The sequence below is a fragment of the Lissotriton vulgaris genome, chromosome 9 (assembly GCF_964263255.1).
Source record: "Lissotriton vulgaris chromosome 9, aLisVul1.2, whole genome shotgun sequence".
Lineage (NCBI taxonomy): Eukaryota > Metazoa > Chordata > Amphibia > Caudata > Salamandridae > Lissotriton > Lissotriton vulgaris.
The window spans coordinates 1,049,680,337-1,049,700,958 of record NC_141697.1 but is presented as its reverse complement, the minus strand read 5'-3'; the positions used below and the strand labels follow the sequence as shown (position 1 = coordinate 1,049,700,958).

The window sequence follows — 20,622 nt, the reverse complement described above, 5'->3', positions numbered from 1 at the left end:
AGGGCTGTAAACATAAACGTGTCTTGAATCATTTCCTTGCATACAAATAGCACAAACCTCAAAGTAAAAATAAAAACATTTTCGTGAGTAGGTAAATAAACGAAATCATGTTTATAGCTGCCCCACATTTTAGTTGCTGCATATATGTTCGCATTGACATCTCATAGTTTTGATTTGTGTATAATTAAACAGTTTTTTCAGTTTCACTAACAGACAACAGAAAAACTATGGCCACATGCAATGCAAGCTTCAGTCAGAAAGACACACACAACAGGTACAACATGCAGTTAGAGCAGGACAAACGCCACCCCAAAGAAAACAGCAGTGATGAGTGTGGGTGGGAGGAAGGGGAAAGCAAGTGGATCATATATTGAGGGGGTGAGTGACCCCTAACATGGAGCAGCATCCGACCTGCCCCTGTTGAGGGGACAAGTGGCTCCTCTTTCACCATAGCGAAGCATCGATGTACATAACACACTGTGGCATGAAGCAGTTCAGATGGATGCAAGCCCGTGTAAAGGCAGAACATGCGAACTACATTGTCACTTCATGTCCCACTCTTAATACCAATGCAACAGTTATCATCTACGGGAGAAAGAAACACTTTTGACCCGATTTGCAAACGTGTTTGCCCATTTGGTTGGAATTTCGGTGTACAAAAAACAGGCATTTGCAATTCCACATTTCACACCCTAATTCATAGAGGATGATTGTAATTTTCAGAGGGCAATGTGATGACACAAAATCCAGTGTAGTGGATTTCCCACCATCCATTGTAGTTTCTAGCTTTAGAAGGCAGAAAGGGCATTACATGGTTGTGGACATTGAAAATGCTGTGAATGCCCAAAAACATACTGGTTTGTGGGCTTTTACCAAACCACTTTAGGTAATATTTCATCCTGAAAAAACTTGTAAAAATACTTTAAAGGCAGAAATTAGCACATTTCCAGATTGTGTAAGGAAAGTGCACATCCCCACTTTTCTGACGACTGGTTGGGACAGGGTTTCTCCAAAGGGAAAACTTCTTCTATATCAAAAAATTCAAGAAGAGAATATTTTGCAGTTTTCCAGTACATGTATTCCAGTAAATCGACCATTCTGTGGAAAGTCCATTGCCTTATGTATGGAGAACTAGGAGTATACCATGAAATCTATGAATTTCTTAGCATTATGCATATGCTCCTTTAGGTTTTTACAGGTCGACAGAAATATGTAAATCTATGTAAATCGTGGATGTGAGATGTAAATCATCCAGAATTAGGAACATTCAAATGTACTCCTGTTTTTTAACTCCTCCTACATTGCATCTTACCCAACCTTTTTTGTATGCCCTTTTGGGGAATACCTCCTCTCCACGCTTACTTTCCCTATTTTTGTTGTTCTTGTTTTGTTTGCTTCTTGGGCTATTGTTCCCTCTCTTTTTTTGTGTCATAATTTTTTATTGGAGTTCAAAGATAGGCAATTTCATAGGTTACAAAACAATATAATAAATATAAATCAGTATGTGACAAATTATATACACCTGTAATATATTAAGGAAGAGGAAAAAAGGAGGGAAAGGGGAAAAAGAAGAAGGGAAAAAGCTATGTATAGGGAGGGAAAGAAAAGAGAATTGTTCCCTCTCTTGTTGCTGCTTTCTCGCAGTTCATCCTGAGAAATACATTTTTACGTTTCTCCCATTGAAATAAATCCAATGTTGACCCTTATTCATCAAAATGAAAGTGTAGCATATTTTTTAATCAGTATTTTTCTTTTTGAATGCTAGTTTGCCTGTATGATTGCTGTAAACACAGTCTGCTGTCCGATCACACTTTGCTGACGCAAGAAGATATAGCCTTGCGTCTCCTACATTCTCCTAAAAGACATGTGCTGGTTGCAATTCAGCCGTTGAGCTCCTGTGATTGATTTAGGGCATGATATGTTTTCTCCTGTCTCAGGATGATTGACTGACATGAGGAATAGGTACCTACTTAGCCAAGGCTCTCGCGTCAATCAGTGCTAAGCCAACCCATTGATTGCTTTCCCAATCACCAGCATGAGGCTATCCATCAAGCACTATGTTAAATCACTGTCAACATTCGCTGAAGACTTGCCAGCCTTTTTAGATATGCATCTTATTATGCGATCATTTGTCAGTCACTACAGATTGCTGAGCACATTTTATGTTCATAAAATAACAATATTATTGAATTAGGTTCCGAGCAATCTGTTTGTCTGGTATGCACAGGGCAGCCCCCCGCAACAGGCTTAGAATTAAAAAATTAACTCCAGTGTTGCTTTTTCACTCTTATCTTAAAAAAAAACAATTTCTTGAAGGAATATGGGGCCACATGCATCATTGTAGGAATTTGCGATTCCTAAATTGCGAAAATTAAGGAATCGCAAATTCCTATGCATCAAAAAATCGCATTTTTTTTGCGATTTCCTAATTTTCCTTATTTGCGATTCCTTAATTGTGAATCGCTAATAAGGAAACGCTTTACATTGATTCCTATGGGCCTAGTAGAAATCAATGGGAAGGCATTCTCATTTTGCGAATTCGCAATTAAGGAATCGCAAAATGATAATGCAATTCCAAGGGTGCAGGGGGGGTCCTGGAATGTCATGTAAGTACATTTTACTCACACACATGTCCCAAAGGCATGTGTGTGTGTAATATGTAAGTTTAAAAAATGCATTTTTTTTGCATTTTTGAAACTTTTCACAAATTACCATGAAGGTTCACTTCATGGTAATTTTTCCCTTAAAAATTGCGAATTCGCATATTTAAAATAATCATGCATAGCATTTAAGAAATCGCAAAATTTGCGATCTCTTAAATTGCGGTAATAGAAAAATAATGATGCATCCCAAAAAGGGATTTTGGAATCGCAAACAGCCGAATTTTGCGATTTGCACCGTTTGCGATTCCAAAATCGCTTGATACATGTGCCCCATGATGCCTGTGGGAAACCGTTTAAAAGAACAGGATTGAAATAAAGAGATATGTAGAGAAAAATAAGGAGCAGATATTATACTTATGCATTATTTGCAGCATTTCTTCTGGTCTATGCAACATTTACCTGAGTCTATGCTAGGCGTTTTCAGGCTGCCAGCCATAGGAAACAGTAACTTCTCATAATTGCAAAAAAACTTAGGACTTTGAGCATAATCACAGCTTATTCAGCAAAGTCATCGACTTTATGCTGCACGAACGATTGAAGCCTCTGAGCTTCTCAGGTTTGTTTGTGTTCCTTGATCATTTGTGGTAATTTTCGTAGCTGGTGTGGTGACCTGGAGATGCTCCTTTTGATACTCTTTGCTGTAGTTTTATGAAACGACGATCAGTGCCTTTAAAATAGTGCAGTCAAATAATTATTGTAAGACCTATCAGATCATGCTGGGATTTTCTCCATTTTGGTCATATATGTTGAGGTGAACATGGCCAAACCTAATAGAGTTTGACCCAAAGACAGGTGACATTTATCTCTGGTTTTGGGTCAGATTATGAAAAATAAGCACCAGTCCCCCAAACTGTGTTTGGGCACGCATGCACATCACACACACAAAACATGACCTACCTGTTATTATGAGGACCGGCCATTGACCGTAATGAAGTGTGTAATTATTGTTCTAACTCCACGCGCACCTTAATAGTAGGGAAGGCCATAAAGCGGACCGAGGCAAATCTAACTGCACTTTTAGTTTTTTGATAGACTCAAAAGTACCCAAACACACTACTGCAACCGGTCATCACAATGCACCGGTCCTCACAAAGGGCCTTATTTATGAGGCCTTGCAACAGTTTTGCGCTTCCTTTGCGTCACTTTTTGTGACGCATCGGCGGCGTAAAACATGCCTCCTGTTGCAACCTATTTACAAAGTGACGCATCTAAGCAGATGCGTCACTTTGTAAAACCCTGCGCTACATTATACCTGCGTCAGATATAATGCATGCAGGGTGGGTGCTCCAACGTAAGTAAGCCTCATAGAAGTGACGCAGTGAAATCTACCAGATTTCATTTCTAGGGCTTACCCCATGTGAAAGGACACATTGCTGGAGTTCTGTCACTATTGTGACACAACTCCAGCAATGCGTCACTTTTGCGCCATACAGATATGTCAGAAATACTGACGTATCTGTAACTCCTTGCGACATGATGTGTCATACAGTGAATATAACGCATCAGTCAGGGCGCACTGACTGGTGACGCATCGCTGCTTTCACGCAGCGATGCGTCACTTCTCATAAATGAGGCCCAAAGTGATTACCACGTTCTGACAAGGTTAACCCATGCTGTGAGGACTGAGGCGGTCCCCACTGCGTGGGTTATATATGCCGTCACACACGGGAAACATCCTTTACAACGCAACTTTTACCACGCAGTGCTTTTACATTGCAACGCAAACCATTACAACGCATTGCGCTGGGGGGGCGCTCTAGGATAGGGAATAGATTTAATTTACTATCCAACACCTTCCCTACTATCCACGGGGACTGGAGTTGGAATAGTAAATTAAACTATTCACTATCCAGCACCCCTCAACACTATGCGTGGTAAAGGCATGCGTTGTAAAAGTTGCGATGTAAAAGCATGCGTGGTAAAAGCATGCGTTGTATTGTCATACATCCGACACACACACGCAGCATCTCAGCACACCGGGCCAGGGCCATGATGCTTGACAGAAGGCTGGCAGACTCAGCACCGTTCCCCCCCCCCTCTGCATGCTATAATTTAAAGCCAGGCAGGCATTTGTGTACCATGTGCTGAACTTAGACCCCTGTGCGTGACGTGCATTGTATAATCTACCTCTAACGTTTTGCCTTTTCTTTTAAAGAACATTTCAAAGAGAGCCCTTGGGAAAATTCTGCTAAGCACTTTGGAATCTTGTCACGACCCCCAACATGGTGAGTAGAAACTAAATCAAATCACGTTTATAGCTGTCCTACATTTTATTTTTGAATGGGGGGAAGAACCATTTATGAGCAAAAGGAGTATTTCTCCTTTTTCTTCTCTTCCACATGTTCCCATAAAAGATGGTTTTATCTTCCCAGGCTGATCTTATTTGACCAAACGGAGAGATTAAAAGACAAACTTGAGAGGTTAAGTCGTATCTTTGAATGAGAGCAGAAACGTGTTGTCTTTGATCATTTTTATTCATTGCATTAGGGCGACCTGTGACGTTTTTTATTGGGATCCAACGTTCCTTGGCACAAGAGATTCATGTATTCAGTCATGGGAAAGCTGAACACTTCGTTGAAGCCATGTCGCCCTATGTTGGTGCAGGAATGCAAAATGGTCCGTTTACATGCATTGCACTGATGACTGGGAAATTTGCACTGGTAGTCAGGCAATTTTGCACCAGAATTTGCACTGAGTTTAAGTGACCGATCTGTTCAAGAACAATAATTAGACTGACTGATAATCGCATTTTGTACAGATTGGTCAGTGAAAAGTTTGATGCAAACTCGCCTGATCAGAGTACACACTGGCTCAGTCCCCAGCGCAATGGATGCAATGTGGCTCCTGTAATGTAAAGTTTACAAACATCAAGTAAAAATGATGTTTACTTCGTATTAGGAAGGAAAGAAATCTCTCTTTTGAGCAATTATTTAATCCACAACGATATTTGACTATCAATTACTATCCATAGCTTCTGTTTTAAATCATACCCGGGTTACCCAACGATTAACACCTCCCCTGCTGGTGACGGAACCACTCCGTCATCAGCCGCGGTCACGCTGTGCTGATGACGGAGCCGTTCCGTCACGGCCCGCTCGGCACGCCTGCGCGGCGCAGATTCCACGCCTGCGCTGAGCGTTCTATTGAGCGTGCGGGCCGTGACAGAACCGCTCCGTCATGAGCACAGCGCAACTGTGGCTGGTGACGGAGCAATTCCGTCACCAGCATGGGCACGCCGCGCGGCCCCCCGCCCCCTTAGCACTGTGGCAGAATAGCCGCCGCAGTGAAGGGGTTAAAGGAAAACCTTCGAGGGATGCCCTGAGGCATTTTTAGATTTTTTTTTAATATTCTTTATTATTTCATTTTACATATATGTTACTCCCCTCCCCTCCCTTCAACCTCCCCACCCCTCTCAGACATTACGTTTCAGTATATTACATAAATCACAAATATTGAAGTATCACACACTTGATTCATCTAGCGCAACTAAGTTCGTCACCGCAATTATTTATATTACAAAATCATTTCCTGATACATTTTATTATTTGTACAATCGGCACCGCCAGGGATCTATTCTGCTCTCTCTTGGAATTGCATCCACTGAATTAGGGGATCCCAAATTTCCAGCCCCTTTTCCCGTTTATTTCGTCCCTTCCGGGCATTTTTAGATCTGGATCCTTGACTCTATCCAGATTCATTTATACAAGAACTCCCGGAATTCGGTTGAGTCCACGTGGTGGTATTATTCCTACCACGGTGTGGGAGGTCGCCTATGATGAAGCATACTATGACACAAGTGGGTTGGGTGACCTTGCCTATCTCTGGATACTGTAAATCAAAGGAAGGGGCCGAAAAAGAAAGGACCTTTTACATTTCCCTAGCATCTGTGGTGTGCATATATATGGAATAATGGAGGTAATACAAGGTTGACTCCTCCATCTCTCAATTGGCATAATGGGAACTATTTTCAAGGCACAGCTGATAGAGCCAAGCCAGACCTGTGACTTGGCTGTGGCTCGGCTCTCCCTGTTAGTCTGTTGGCTTGCCCACCTCTATCTCCTACCGTAGAAAATTTAGTGAATCGACATCCGCGGCCCCGATCAAACAGCTTTTTCCATGAGAGATGAGTTATAATAATAGGGTGACCAGGTGCTCTTAATTTGCTGCAAGTGTGCTGGTTTCCACCATCTGACCCGGCACGTTTTTGTAAAGTAAGTTTAGGTCCAGGTTTTAAGAAAGGGTTGTTTTAGATAAAATTAGATTATATGAGATGAGATTAGATTAGATTAGATCTATTAACCAATCTTGCAAGTATTAAAAATCATTGCAATATCGAAGCGCTGATGATAAAATTCTAGTAAAACTAAACATTTGTTAAAATTTATTATAAAGCAACTATCAGTCAATTACCACTCCGCATCATCGGAATCCTGGTAAAAAGGATAGAATAAATGCAGGGTTACACAGTGCTGTCCTCCATACTGTGGCATCAAAAAGTACCGTTTAACTGCAAGAAGGCAGATGCACACCTGAGATGGAACGTTCATGAGAGGCAGTGCAATAGTGCAACCACAGAGTGTAACATTTGGTTGATAGGGCGGAAATGAGTACTAAACCAAGATTAAAGATACATAAACATTTTACAATAAACAGTTGCAACACTTGTGGCGTTGGTAGCGGTGTTGTGCTTACAATACAGCCTATTAGGTTGATTGTATACGCCCCCTGTCCAGGGGCGGCGCCTCGGCTATGGCAGAGGAGCGTCGTCACACTGCTTTGCAGGCGGGGGGGGGGGAAGGGGAAGGGGAGGGGGCTCGGGGAAGGGGGGGGGCTCAGGTTGCTCTACTTACGGAGCAGGGCAGGAGAGGAGTTGTTTGCCCACTCCTAAGTGCGCAATGATTGTTTAGTCGGCCCTCTCGGGCCGCTCAAACCAGTCATGTGCACTTTCCCAGTTCTCCATGCAGGCTGCATTACAGTCTGCATGGAGAACAAGCCCTGGTTCCCATTCCCTGGTTGAGCGTCCAATCAGGACTCTCAAAACTAATCACAATGCTGCATTGCTGCATTGTGATGTATCAGGGGATCCTGGGTTCTTACCAATCACAAAGCTGCATTGCAGCATTGGGATTGGTCAAGGAAGCCTTGCTGTTGTTCCTGGCTTCCTGTCCCATGACCGCGAGTCATGCTGGCCACGACTTCCCCTGTCAGGTGAGGAGTAACATAACTATGTCCCATCATATAAGGTGGACAAATGGAGATGAAGCGTACCCCAGGGGCAGTGCTTTATTTGTAATAAAATATGTGCCAGGGCCCTCGTCAGGAGGCTGCAGCAACTTTAACTACCCACTGCCCCTGCCAGCATTGCCAACTACAATACCTACACAACTATTAACATAACATTCCTACAAATGTGATAATTCAGACTATTCCAGGCCCCCAAAGCTATTAGTATGGCTTGGGTGTAGGAATTAAAAAATGTTGTAATATATATTGTATGTATAAACAGCTGATGTTCTGCTCACCTCTAAATTAAACAGACAGCGCCACCATGTGGCTGACCGTCATAAGTGCCGGTGTTCAAAATGAAATGCTGGTGCCGAGCACTGGAAACCACTGGCTTAAATTTAGCACTGCCCATGGGTTAACTGCAGCATGCAGTTTTTTTGTACTAGGAGGTTGCCAACCTCAGGGACATGCATTGGGTATCTGCACAGCCTAACTGCTGGCCACGGAAAAAACACGTCTTAACAGGCCTCTGAAGAGTGCCAGCTTCTGCGGTGATCTTGGAGGTATACAAGCAGCCAGGTCTTTAAGTGGGATGAAAAAACTGGGGGTCTCTCAAGGGGGTGTGGCCAATAAAATTAAGGGCATGACTTAAGAACATGTAAGCTAAAAATCTGTGCTTAGCATAGTGTGCCACCTGACTTGTATTTTGCTGTTTCTGTCATTGCATCCAGATATATGATACAACAAGTAACATCAATCCTACAAAAAGTCAGGACTATTGGCTTTGCAAATGGTTGTTAGTTGAATAAGATAAATAAGCAGCAACTATGGCTTGTATATAATATTGAAAAAGCTTTCACTTAAAGCCCTGGTGACACCAGGACAATATTGCTGCTCATGAGTTTCAAAAAGAGATGGGAAATTCAGAGAGAAAATGACTCTCTTTAAAGGATTTCCCTTCCCCTACAACGCTCACCTGGCATGACGTCATACCGTAAGTTCTCCACTAGTGAGAAGTGAGCAGTATGAGCAGGGCACATCGATGTGCCTGCTGTCACTTCAGTCCGTAAAATAGCAGACCGCCTGTGCCAAGGCACAAAATAGAGCCCAATAGAGACCCGTTTTGAGGCCCCCCTTTAAAAAACTGCCGGTGCTCAGCGCCGGTGAGACCTGGCCTACTTAAAGCCCTGCAAGCAGCTATGTTACGATGAACAGATTTTCTACATACTCTTGAGCAGAAAGGATCACCCCTGTATGGACAGTAGGGTGACACGCTGCTTAAAGTGCCAAATTAAAGTGCTACAAGATGCTGTCTGAGGAGCTATATGTGCCCCATTGTCAGAGTAATGTGAAGGTGTGGTACGAGCTATATAATTCTGCCTCTATGTCAACGGCTAAGGTTAGGGGGCTCGCTGCATTGTGGGTTGAGTTTTAAGTGCTTCTTATAGTGCAGATGAAAGTGCTTCTGAATGTTATATAAAGAGCTCCTAATACTGGTGCCCCTTTGCCGGTTAGGTGGCTTGTCTATCAGTTGCCTCGTCTAAATCAGTTGCACGCACGTTTTTCAGTGTTTCAGAGTAGGATTAATTAGCAGCTTTTATCAGAAAGCAATTTAAGTAAAAGGGCATGTTTAAGAATTGCATGTGTGCCAACAATTTAGAACAGGGGAGTGGGATTTAAAAAAAATATATATTGGCGGGATGTATTTCCCACGCTGACTTCAATTTCAGGATGCAGACACCTAAAATAAAGTAATTTTTAGCTTAAAAACAGTGAGTATCCGGCTGAATAAGGTCTATGGGCATATTAATTGTATTTACTTAGCAAAAGCGCCTCATTACTGTGTTTTTTTTAAGTTGGTGAGCTTTAGCAATGAAATCCATCCGTGCCTCTTAGTCGATGCAATATTGTAGTCCTGTTTCTGTGTTTGTGGAATGTCAAGATTTTTATTTCTCAAAATCTAGTCAGCCTAACTGAAGGCTGCCCTATAAATGAAAAGAAAGGGTTAAAGGGTAAAGTGGGTTGTCAATACACGCCACTTCTGACACAACGTTTTATATGGTGGATGAAAATACTTTCTACAGGTACTCCAATAGTTATACGTGTTCACTCTTTTCTTTTCTTTTTTTTTTTTACAGGGAAGGCTCATTTATCTGAGGTTCTGGATACACTGTACCAGGAGCTGACCGCCTGTGAGCTCTTAAGAAGCAAGCCTTTAGAAGAGGCACAAAGCCATCCGTCTCTGTCAAACCCTCTGGTTATCTCTTGTTAGTCAACAGCGACACCTACTGTTCTTCTGAACAACGCCAGCTCAGACGAATTAAAAGAATATTTGGAGAAGAGCAGACCAGTTGACACCCGTTCAATATTGAAGGGCAGAGACGTCAGAACAGCTCAGTCGCGGAAGAGCAGTTGCAGTGTTCTTTTGAAGACGTAAATATCGACATGAAAAGGATCTCTGTCCTTTTGTGGAAGCAGCGTTTACCTCTTGGAAGGATTGTTTAAATACAGCGTATCCAGGGCGAGGATATTGCTTTCTGAACGTCTTTCAGTACATTTCTCTGCACACTGAGACCCAGTAAGCACACAGATGAGCTAAAATGTAACCACTACCTGACAATGCAGTCTATCATACTCATGAAAGTGAACAAACAAGCCACAATTCCTAAATAGGACGAACCTTAATGGACCAACTGCAAAAATAAATATTTACCACCATGCACTCCAATCTCCCGGAAACCCATTTACCACAAATATTTCTTTTTTCAAATCCGTGTCTTGACTAATCAAATAACTCTTTCGATATGACGTCCTCTTCAATCAACAGCGATTATATACAAACAGAAACTTGGCTCTTGGCACGCATGCGCTCAAATTTCAAACGTTTATGGGGAGCGCATGTGCGACACGTAAACTAAAAGAGCGCATTCAAAAGGCCAACGTGTACAACTCTAAATTGTTGCATCACGCGAAAGCCTAGGCCAACTTTAGTAAATTCTGGCCATATGACAAATTAAGATTGTCTTTCTTATTTAACTCTCTAGTAGTTAGACTGATATTTTTATTTTTTTAATTTGGTATGTTATTCAGTTAGCTTTTAGAAACTATGCTACTTGCTGTTCTCTGTTGTATACATTTATTTGCTAATGATTTGCAAATGTTAAGAGTGGACAGATAGCGGAATCGCGTTGTCTCGTTTTAGTCTTCCATCCTCATAGAGTTGTCACTGGCGGGAGTAAGAACCGTCGGCCTCAGTTGATTTTTAGGCCCTCTGACCCACTTGTGTAAACATATCTGAGACTATATTTTTATATTGTGCCGGTGGATGTTTACATAGTATTTTGCAAGGAAAATAGTTTATAGCTCCATGTGCAAAATTTAAAGAAGGACTCGACTAGAGAAAACTGCTAAAATTAAAATGTTTTCATTCCACAATGGCGCATTGTTATTGTGTGCGTCCCTTCATGGATGTTTTTATCTAGTCCTATGATCTTTATACCCTTTCCCATATATAATTTCCATCTTCACTTTCACATGTTTACATGCAACTCTAGAACCAGCCTTATTAACCCTTTCCGTGCTCGTGAAGGAACCGTTCCGTCACGAGCCTCGGGTGGGCTGTGCTGGTGACGGAACGGTTCCGTCACGGCCCGCTCGCCACGCCTGCGCGGCGCGAATTCCGTGCCTGCGCTGACATTCTAAAGTGCGGGCGGGGCCGTGAGGGAACCGTTCCGTCACAAGCACGGCCCACCCGAGGGCCTCGACGGAGCGGTTCCGTCATGAGTACGGGAGTGCCACGCGGCCCCGCCTCCCCCTTAGCGCTGCGGCGGAATAGCCACCACAGCTAAGGGGTTAATGATGAAATAAGAACTACTGATGTTCAATTAAAATCCTCCCGAGCTACTATTGTTAGAGACGAAATAGTAACTACATCGGACAAGATTACATTAGTGGCCACCAAATGTAAAGATTACCAGTAGTGATCACCTCACCAGGGCCGGCTTTAGGGCAGTTCGACCCGTGCGGCCGCAGTGGTCACTGATCTGGTCGGGGGGCACTGATCTGATTGTGGGGGGTGCTGTGTTTAGCTATAACATACCATTTAAAAACCCCTACAGCAGAGTTTCTTGTATGACCAGTTTTTGGGCAGCATTAAAAACTTTCATGATAGCTCTTGTGATTATTGTTCCTGCTAGAGAGAGAGGGATCACAGTTTGTCTAGGGGCCGTTTTGACTCACCATAAAGTAGCACAGAGGGTTAACATGCCGACTGCAAAGAACACGTACAGTGTAGATCACAGATCTGCATTTTATGTGGATAGCTGGGTGGATTTCTGCTTTCGTCACAGAGATCCTTTTGTTACTGCAGTTCATAAGATACAACCCGTCTATAGAACATTAACTGTTACGAACGGTCATGAAAGAGCTGCATGCGAGCTGCATAAAATAGGTCAGGAAGTTATGTTTTTTTTCATTTTCATTATCTATTCCTAATTTTGCTGAAAAGTGTTTGTTTGGGTGGATATACATTCTTTTTAGTAAAGCCAGCATTTACCAGTGCTTTAAAACAAATGAAAGGTATGTTAGAGAGGGGCTAGGGAGAGATGAGGGGCACTTTTTTCTGGTGGTAGTGAGGGCATCCGAGGAAGAGGCCGTGGGGGGGGGGGCAAAAATGAATTTCGCACCCGGCACCAACAGCACTAACGCTGGCGCTGACCATACCTGTCTGATCCATGCAAGATGGGTAGGCTGTTCGGAATTCGGTTTAAACCGAATGTAAACGATAATACCCTACCGATTGAAAATAAGGTGACCTGGTTTAAACCGAGTGTCACTGTTTTTTTACATATTTCGAGTGGCACTGATTTTTTTTTACATATTTGTTGCTCCGCTTGGCCACTTGAGGGAGCCAAAGGAGCACAAAAAAGAACTATCCTTGAGGAATGTCCTCCCACTGCTGCGGATTTAAGCCAGCAGGGTCGCGGGACAGCAGAGAGAAGCCCACACCCCGCATTTGCTGGACAAAGGCAGCAGAGTGTCTCCTGTCGCACCTCTGATGAGAACAGCCCGAGGGGCGCCACCAACAAAAGGAGCTTTCACAGCTCATAAAGGGACACGGACTATCCTGGAACTTGCTTTGTGGAAGCAAACAGCGGGGAAACAATGAGTCACCCCCATTAAATTAGGGGCACCCAATTGGTTGGCAACTGCGTACTGAGCAACCCCTGTAAGTGTCCGTTTTATTTGCGCTAGGTTTTGTGGTGTTCCACAGTGGGGTGCTCTGTGGGTAATGTATTCATTGTTAAAGTTGCTAAACTCCCTAATTAGGGTGGGCGCATAATAATTTGATTGCTTTCCAGCTTTCCTACGAAGAGCAAAGATGAAATACAAGTATGGGGGCGGGAGGGCAGTGTGGGAGGTAACCAGCTTCCAGGGAGGTCAATCCGGCACTCACCTCGAACAATAACAGTCACTCCCTCTAAAAAAAAAAAAAGCACAGGCACACATGTATTACCATACAGATCGTATTTTAATTGATGTCATGATTATTTGTCCCCAAACATCTCTGCCCGCATTGAATACCAAGAGGAGACGACGACTGCTGGTGCTCCAAGACTCAGCAGATAAATACTGCGAGGGAGCTGTTTCACAGGAAAGGTGGCAGGGCATCGTTCAGTGGTGCATTAATTGACCTGCCTTTGCGTTATTATTATCAATAATAAAATTAACGGAGTTAGTCAGTGAGCAGTAAGGAGGCTGTGTCGGAAGGTCAAGATGCTGGCAGGCAGACCCACAACGCCGATGGAGCTCAAAGGGCTGCAGTCTAAACCCTCCCCCAGCCCCTGCTTAGAAAACCTCCCGGGCACAGACAGAGCCGCACCCGAGTACTTCACAGGTCTTTGAAAAGACCATTTACATATTATCGGAGTGCTTTACATGAGCGCCAGAGTGCAGGGGGTGAAGACAGACAAGAGAATGACAAACAGCCTCTGCCTTTGTTGCTTTCACATACACGCATGTTTTTTTAAAATTTTATATTATGCACCTTTACTTTTTTAATGTGGAAATGCAATGTATTTATTGATATTTTAAAAAGTATCATTTTTCATCACGTAGTGAAACTGACACGTAAGCTTAAGGGCAAAACTACTTTTAGCTACCGAATCTCCTGTAGAGAAAGGCTTGTCAAGGGCTTACCCGACAATGGATTTATCTGCAGAGACGAGTTTTGAAACCTTCATTTGTAAACCAACCATCATTGTATGCACAAACTTCAAAGGACGCACGTCACCTGAGACCAGGCATTACTTTAAGGAACCTGTAAATTGTAGCCACTGCCTCAGATGCATACTTAAGTACTAAAATGGCAGTAAAGTGAAAGGTGAAATACGAATGCTTCTACACAAAGCAACATATATCTATGATGAATAGCTACATTGTTTGTCAGTCAATTATTTAAATTTCCATTCAAGCTTATCTGGAATATTAATCTAGAGGAGATGTCACCAGTTTGCGATATATTGCAACAACAAAATGGAATTAGATTGTGTGCCCACATATACGCATGTTTTAAGTGCTGACTTACGCTGCTTATGGGACAGTGCTGAGAATAACAAAGAGCAAGGCATGGGTGTATCAGCTGCAGCTCCACAATTCTAGCATTAAACAGAAGAATTCTGCAGCGAGCGCATTAACCCACTGAGTTTTCTTTGAAACATGTCAAGTGCGCCACTGTGTGTGTGTGTTTATTGTGCAGCCCTAACAAGAGAAGTTGCCTTTTCATATGATCATAGGCGTCGTGAGTTCCAGAGCGAGGTCTGAAGTGGAGTGCTGCAAACAACTCCAGGGGTACTGACAGCGCACACAAAACCCGGAGGTATCAGAGCGCTTTACATGAGCGCCAGAGTGCAGGGGGCGAAGGCAGACAAGAGAATGACAAACAGCCTCTGCCTTTGTTGCCTTCACATACACGCATGTTTTAAGTGCTGACTTACGCTGCTTATGGGACAGTGCTGAGAATAACAAAGAGCAAGGCATGGGTGTATCAGCTGCAGGTCCACAATTCTAGCATTAAACAGAAGAATTCTGCAGCGAGCGCATTAACCCACTGAGTTTTCTTTGACCAGAGATACAACTCACAAGTGATTCCTCTGTCCGAAGCTGCCCTACAGTGGAATGTCGTTCCTGAAGCCTCTCTAAGACCTGTTTCTTCCTGATATTGTTATTGTAATATCTTGTCTGTGAATGGTCTGTGCCATAGGAAGAGAAGGTCTGTGGGGGATCGAAAACGTACATCAGTTCTGTCTTGCTTTTTAATATCCCTGAGGCAGTGTGTGGTCATCTTCTTTTTGAGTTCTCACTACATGGCAAGGTGTTTACCTTCAGTGGGAGTTCTCACTGCATGGCTAGGTGTTGCCCTTCTGTCTGTCCACATGCATTACAGAGATGGATAGAGCAACAACATTCTTCTCAGCCCACTGAGTGAAATAGATCTTCCTGGCTGCCACTTTTAGAGATAGTGACAAATTAGGGATCAGTGTTCCGCTTGTGTTTTAACCTCATAAGTGCTGCGCCCAGTCCAACGGCCGACGGCACCACTACCTCGGGAGTGCTGCCGTTGGCCGTTGGACGTTCCAGCTGCACCTGCGCAATGGAACGTTCAGCACTGGAGCTGGACGTTCCATAGCTGCTAAGGTGTTAATAGACCTTTTGAATAACAAAAAATCCTATTTTTAAGCGTTTGCTTACTGTTTGTCTTTGACCTGGTCTTTCGATGGGGTGTTTTAGTTTATTGCAAGTGTGCTCGATCTTGTGCCACTCTAAGTGTGTTCCTATGATCTACAGAGCAAGGGACCTCCTTTTGCTCCACCTCTGGTTCCCCCTCTTCCTTTGGGTGGAGTTGTACAAGGTACATTCTTGAGGCAAATTTTTGGGGTCAGCTATCGGAAACAACTGGTTCACAGTGCATTAGATCCATACACAATGGAGTTACAGATGGTCCAGGTCATTCATATTCCTGAGACAGGATTTGACCCAGTGCAAGTGATTGAAGGAATGGAGGCTGGGCAATAAACTTCTCCATTAGTTTTTGACTTGCACCAACATTGCAAGCTAGAAGTCGCCAGCCATCCATGGAATTTGTGTGTCACTCCCTCACCCCGTCATCATCAGCTGGCCCTCATACAGTGAAAGATGTCTGAAATTGTTCCATCGTTCGTGTATTGCACATTGGGAATTCATCTGTGCCAAGCTTGCCACTTTTAAACATGCAATTTTTGTTGTTACATCTGGCTTTTACCTGCCTCTGAGGCCTACTTTCTAAAAGATATGAGCTCTTGATGACTGATTCTGCTGATCCAGAGCATCTTTCCCATGTTGTTTGCAGAGAGTGCCTAGTTTCTGCAGTTAAGTAAGGTTATTTACGACTGCAAAGTGTCTTGACCTTGTTCATATACAGCGAGTGCTTAATGCAAAGTCCATACATAAATCAAAAGTATATCGTTTAGGGAAACGTTAAGATTGAATTAAAGACCTATTGGTGTGAGACTGAGTCAGTCGGATATCAGGCTCCTGCCTTGCATGTAACTAACAATTTACCATCCGTCCACATTTTTCAGAATCACTGAAGTGGTCGAGCATTGTCGTTGTTTACCTCACTGGCCATTAAAGAACGTTCTGGCATTGTTTAGTGCAACACAGAGTGCAGGGGGCGAAGACAGACGAGAATGGGGAGCCGAGGTGTGAAAGGCCAAAGGGCCAGAGCAACACCAGGCCCCCTGCCTGGCTCACGTGGGGGGGGGGCGTTGGGAGAGGAGCTATTGTGTTCTGGCGTCTGTCTAACTGCAGCCGCACCTAAGTACTTCGCAGGTCTGTATACGACCATTTTACTTAACAAGGCTATCTTGTTTTTCACCCCTTCTTAGAGTGGGGAGCTTAGAGCCACCGGACAGAGTCAGTTTTGCACAGTTAAAACTTGCAATGATGTAAGAATTTTATTGAAGGTTGTAAAGCACTTCACTCCTTTGCCCGTACACTGGTTGGATGCATCATGTAGGTTGACGGGAGATAGTAGGCCTAGGGTGACCTGGTTTCAGTGCAATTTGTTAATGGGCGTGAGAACGCCGAGGATGTCATGTATGCACTTTCTGCAAGAGTCTTGGTGGCCAGAGTTGGCAAATTGTGTACTGTCTGTTTTGGCGTTGCCAGTCTCAAGTGCCAATGTCTTGAGGGCCTTTTCACAAATGAAAGTGTACATGGGAAGGAAAGAGAGAGCGCAAATGACCAAAGATTCACTGAAGAAATATTGTATGGTGTACTACAATAAATTTGACTTGTAAAAGTTTATTTGGACCTCATATACACTGTACATAGACTGGCTATATACCATGCACCAATTAAGAAAGCAAGCAATAATAAAAGCAAAGCGTACCATAAACACCGGTAAAACACCATTTCAGTTGTTTTTTATGGCGCGAAAATGAGTAACCACTGAAAAGCACTGTTTTTTCGAGGTATTGAAATCACTGGAAAACACTGAGAAAACACCACCAGAATTTATCAAAAATAGAAACTGAAAACAGGAAAGCCTAAAGATGGGAAAGGGGGTCCCATTAGTGAAAAGATGCATGGTCATTCTGAAATGCCTCTGAATGGGAAACACAAAAAAGCCATAGCTGCAATGCCCCTAGCACCAAGTTATTATTATTGGTAATACTCTACCCAACACAGTTTGATTTTTATCACTCAAATATCTCTTCCAAAGAGCTCGTTAAGATCTTCAAGGAGTTCACCAACCCCAGAGCAAATAATTTCTCCCTCCCGCTGACGCAAATGCTATGTGATGACTAAGCTAATCATTTAAACAAAAGGTTGATAAAATCTATAGCTCCTTTGGTTCGGAAGAGGCTCTGAGGGTGGTAGTACATCCCCTGAAAGACCCTCTTTCTCCCAGCTTAGAGTCCTTCTCAGTTATCACCTCTGAGCAAGTACTGTCCTTATTAGCGCACATTAAATCAGGCTCCCCATCAGACCCTGCCCCTCTTTTTATTATCTCAGATCTCGTACCAGCCCTGTCCTACTCGATCATGAAAGTCTGCAACATATCATTAGCTACGGCCATGTTTCCTTTTAAGTGGAAGAAGGCGCAAATCAAGCCATTGCTAAAGAAAGCCTTAGCAGATCCTTCAGATCTACAAAATTACAGACCCATCTCTCTCCTCCCATGTAGCTCTAAAATTATGGAGACTCTGATTAACAGACAACTTTTGGGCTATTTGGAACAAAACAACCTACTGGATCCTTCTCAGTCAGGTTTCTGTGCGTGTTACAACACAGAGTCCGCGTTGACTGAAGTAACAGACACAATAAGGATGGCGCTGGACAAGGGGACTTCCACGATGCTAGTTCTTCTTGACTTGTCGGCAGATTTTGACACCATCTCTCATAGAATCCTTTTGGATAAGCTACGAGAGATTGGTGTCAGAGGAATGGCTTTAAAATGGCTGCAAAGCTTACTGACCGACAGAACACAATGTGTCCAATTGGACATATTTGTGTCACAGACCACAGTGGTGGACAAGGGGGTCCCTCAGGGATCCATTTTAAGCCCCACCTTGTTCCATATCTATGTGTCCTCCCTGGCCACTATCATTAGATCTTGTGGGTTCGGTATGATCGCGTATGTGGACGACACTCAAGTGATAGTCTCCATAGAGACGGATCCCGCTTTGACCAGAGCAAAGTTTAAGAACTGTATGCTAAAAATAGCCACATGGAGGAGTAAGAACTTCTTACAGCTCAACTCCAATAAAACGGAGATCCTGCTGTTCGGGAAAACAGAGGAGTTATCGACCCCTGATTGGTGGCCTGTAGAACTCAGGGAAGCTCCTACACCTAAAAAGTGGGCGAAGAATCTGGGCATCAGAGTTGATGACAGACTTTCCATGGAGGAGCATGTGAAAACCATCTTGGGCACCTGCTTCGGTAGGATGCGAATGCTGAGAAAAATCTTCCCTTGGATTCCCCTTTCAGCCAGAAAAGCCCTCATTCAGGCGCTTCTAGTCAGTAGACTAGATAATGGAAATTCGCTACTGGTAGGGATTAGGGAAGATTTACTGTCCAGGTTGCAAGTTGACTAAAATACAGCAGCGCGTCTAGCCCTCAACAAACCTGCACTAACTCCGCCAGTACCCCTTTTGCGACAACTGCACTGGCTCCCTATCAGGAAAAGAGCAGTCATTAAGCTCCTGAATTAGTTGTGGTGTGAATGAAAGCATGTGATGAAAAGTAATAATGACACACACTGTTTAATGTCATAATATTGTTAGCAAAAATATTGTTTGACAGAAATATTGTGTCCTAAATATGATTTACAAAAATATCATTGCATTGGATACAGATTTTGGGGCGACTTTTATGCAAATGAAATGTAGGACACAATACTTCTGTCAGATGATATTTTGGTTACGATATTCTGGTACTCACGAAGACTGTAAGTCGATTGAAGGGAAGCAAAGTAAGAGTGCCAGTCACCCTGTATTTTTTTATCGTAAAAATGCAAAAATATTAAATACTCCTATGCAGGCATTCTCTATAAACCTTGGTCTTATTAATACCTATGGACTAAATGGATTATGTTGGCTTTCAGAACTTCATAAAAGTGCATTTCGCAGCCTTGTTAGTTCATGAAAGAATTGTGTTGTATCCTTTAATGCACTGAGACAAAAAAATACACATAATAAATGATACATAAAGCAGCAATATTACAAGTAAATAGGTCTATTCTAAACATTTGCTTTTTGGCAAACAATTATGTCAAATGTCTTCCGTCATGCAAATGGTTTTTAGCGCAGCCTTTCTTGTTCTTCATTATTGGAAATATAAGTGGCATATGAGTAACTCTCACATAATGCTCTACTAGTTTAGTTTTGTAACATATTTGGCTCCGCACTCTAGAGCAATTTTCATAAGGAATAAGGTAGGTTTAGAATAATTTCAATGTTGCAAATTAACAAGGGAACTTAAGTGCTAAGTAGGCCATGGTGGTTAAGTCTGAAGACCAGGTAATATTTGTGTATAAAGACCTGACCGAAAAAAAGGGTAGACTAGATTAGCTTATGGGTTCCTGCTTTGTTCAAATAACATTGTATATTTCTATCATGTAAGCAATTAAATTGTAAACAGTTCACTATGGTAGGCATTAAGCATAAGCAAAAGGTATGTACTGAAAGAAGGTAGAAAAAATTGTGTAGACGAAGAAGTAGTAAGTGGCAACTATAAGGGCATTACAAAAATAAATATTTTTTTAAATATTAAAGGTATAGAAGTTAAAGTAGTACAATTTCTATTGTTGATCAAATGTGATTACAAACAAAGGGATGAAGGAATGGCAAGCAGAAATAGGGTTATACAAATGTTAGATATATAATTTGTACAATACTAATGAATGATTTAATGCAGGTTGGTTTAAAATGGATTTTTTCTATGTATTGTTAGGTGCATCTGCCTCCATGTAGATGATATGCTATTTGCAGAAATACTGTACATAGTACAATGGTTCATCACCTTTTAGCTGCAAGAAACTATCCGGTGAAGGAAAGAAAACAATTGCGAGCATGAATGTCTGAGTTCAATGATTAATGACCATTGCTTGAGACAAGGACAGAAATTAAGCTGTTAGCAGCAGAAAGCTACAATGTACAGAATGGACGAAGGACACAAGAAAATGAAGTTC

At 42.7% G+C, this 20,622-nt stretch overlaps 1 protein-coding gene across 1 annotated transcript in view; it reads left to right on the top strand.

Annotated features, from left to right (window-relative positions):
- Positions 1-11,452, top strand: part of EFCC1 (EF-hand and coiled-coil domain containing 1) — a 230,146-nt gene extending 218,694 nt beyond the window's left edge. The window contains exons 7-8 of the mRNA XM_086938983.1: positions 4,819-4,888; positions 10,028-11,452. Coding sequence (XP_086795109.1) covers positions 4,819-4,888; positions 10,028-10,161 — 204 coding nt within the window. The 3' untranslated portion in view covers positions 10,162-11,452. The remainder of the gene's footprint in view (positions 1-4,818; positions 4,889-10,027) is intronic.
- Positions 11,453-20,622: the final 9,170 nt, after the last annotated feature.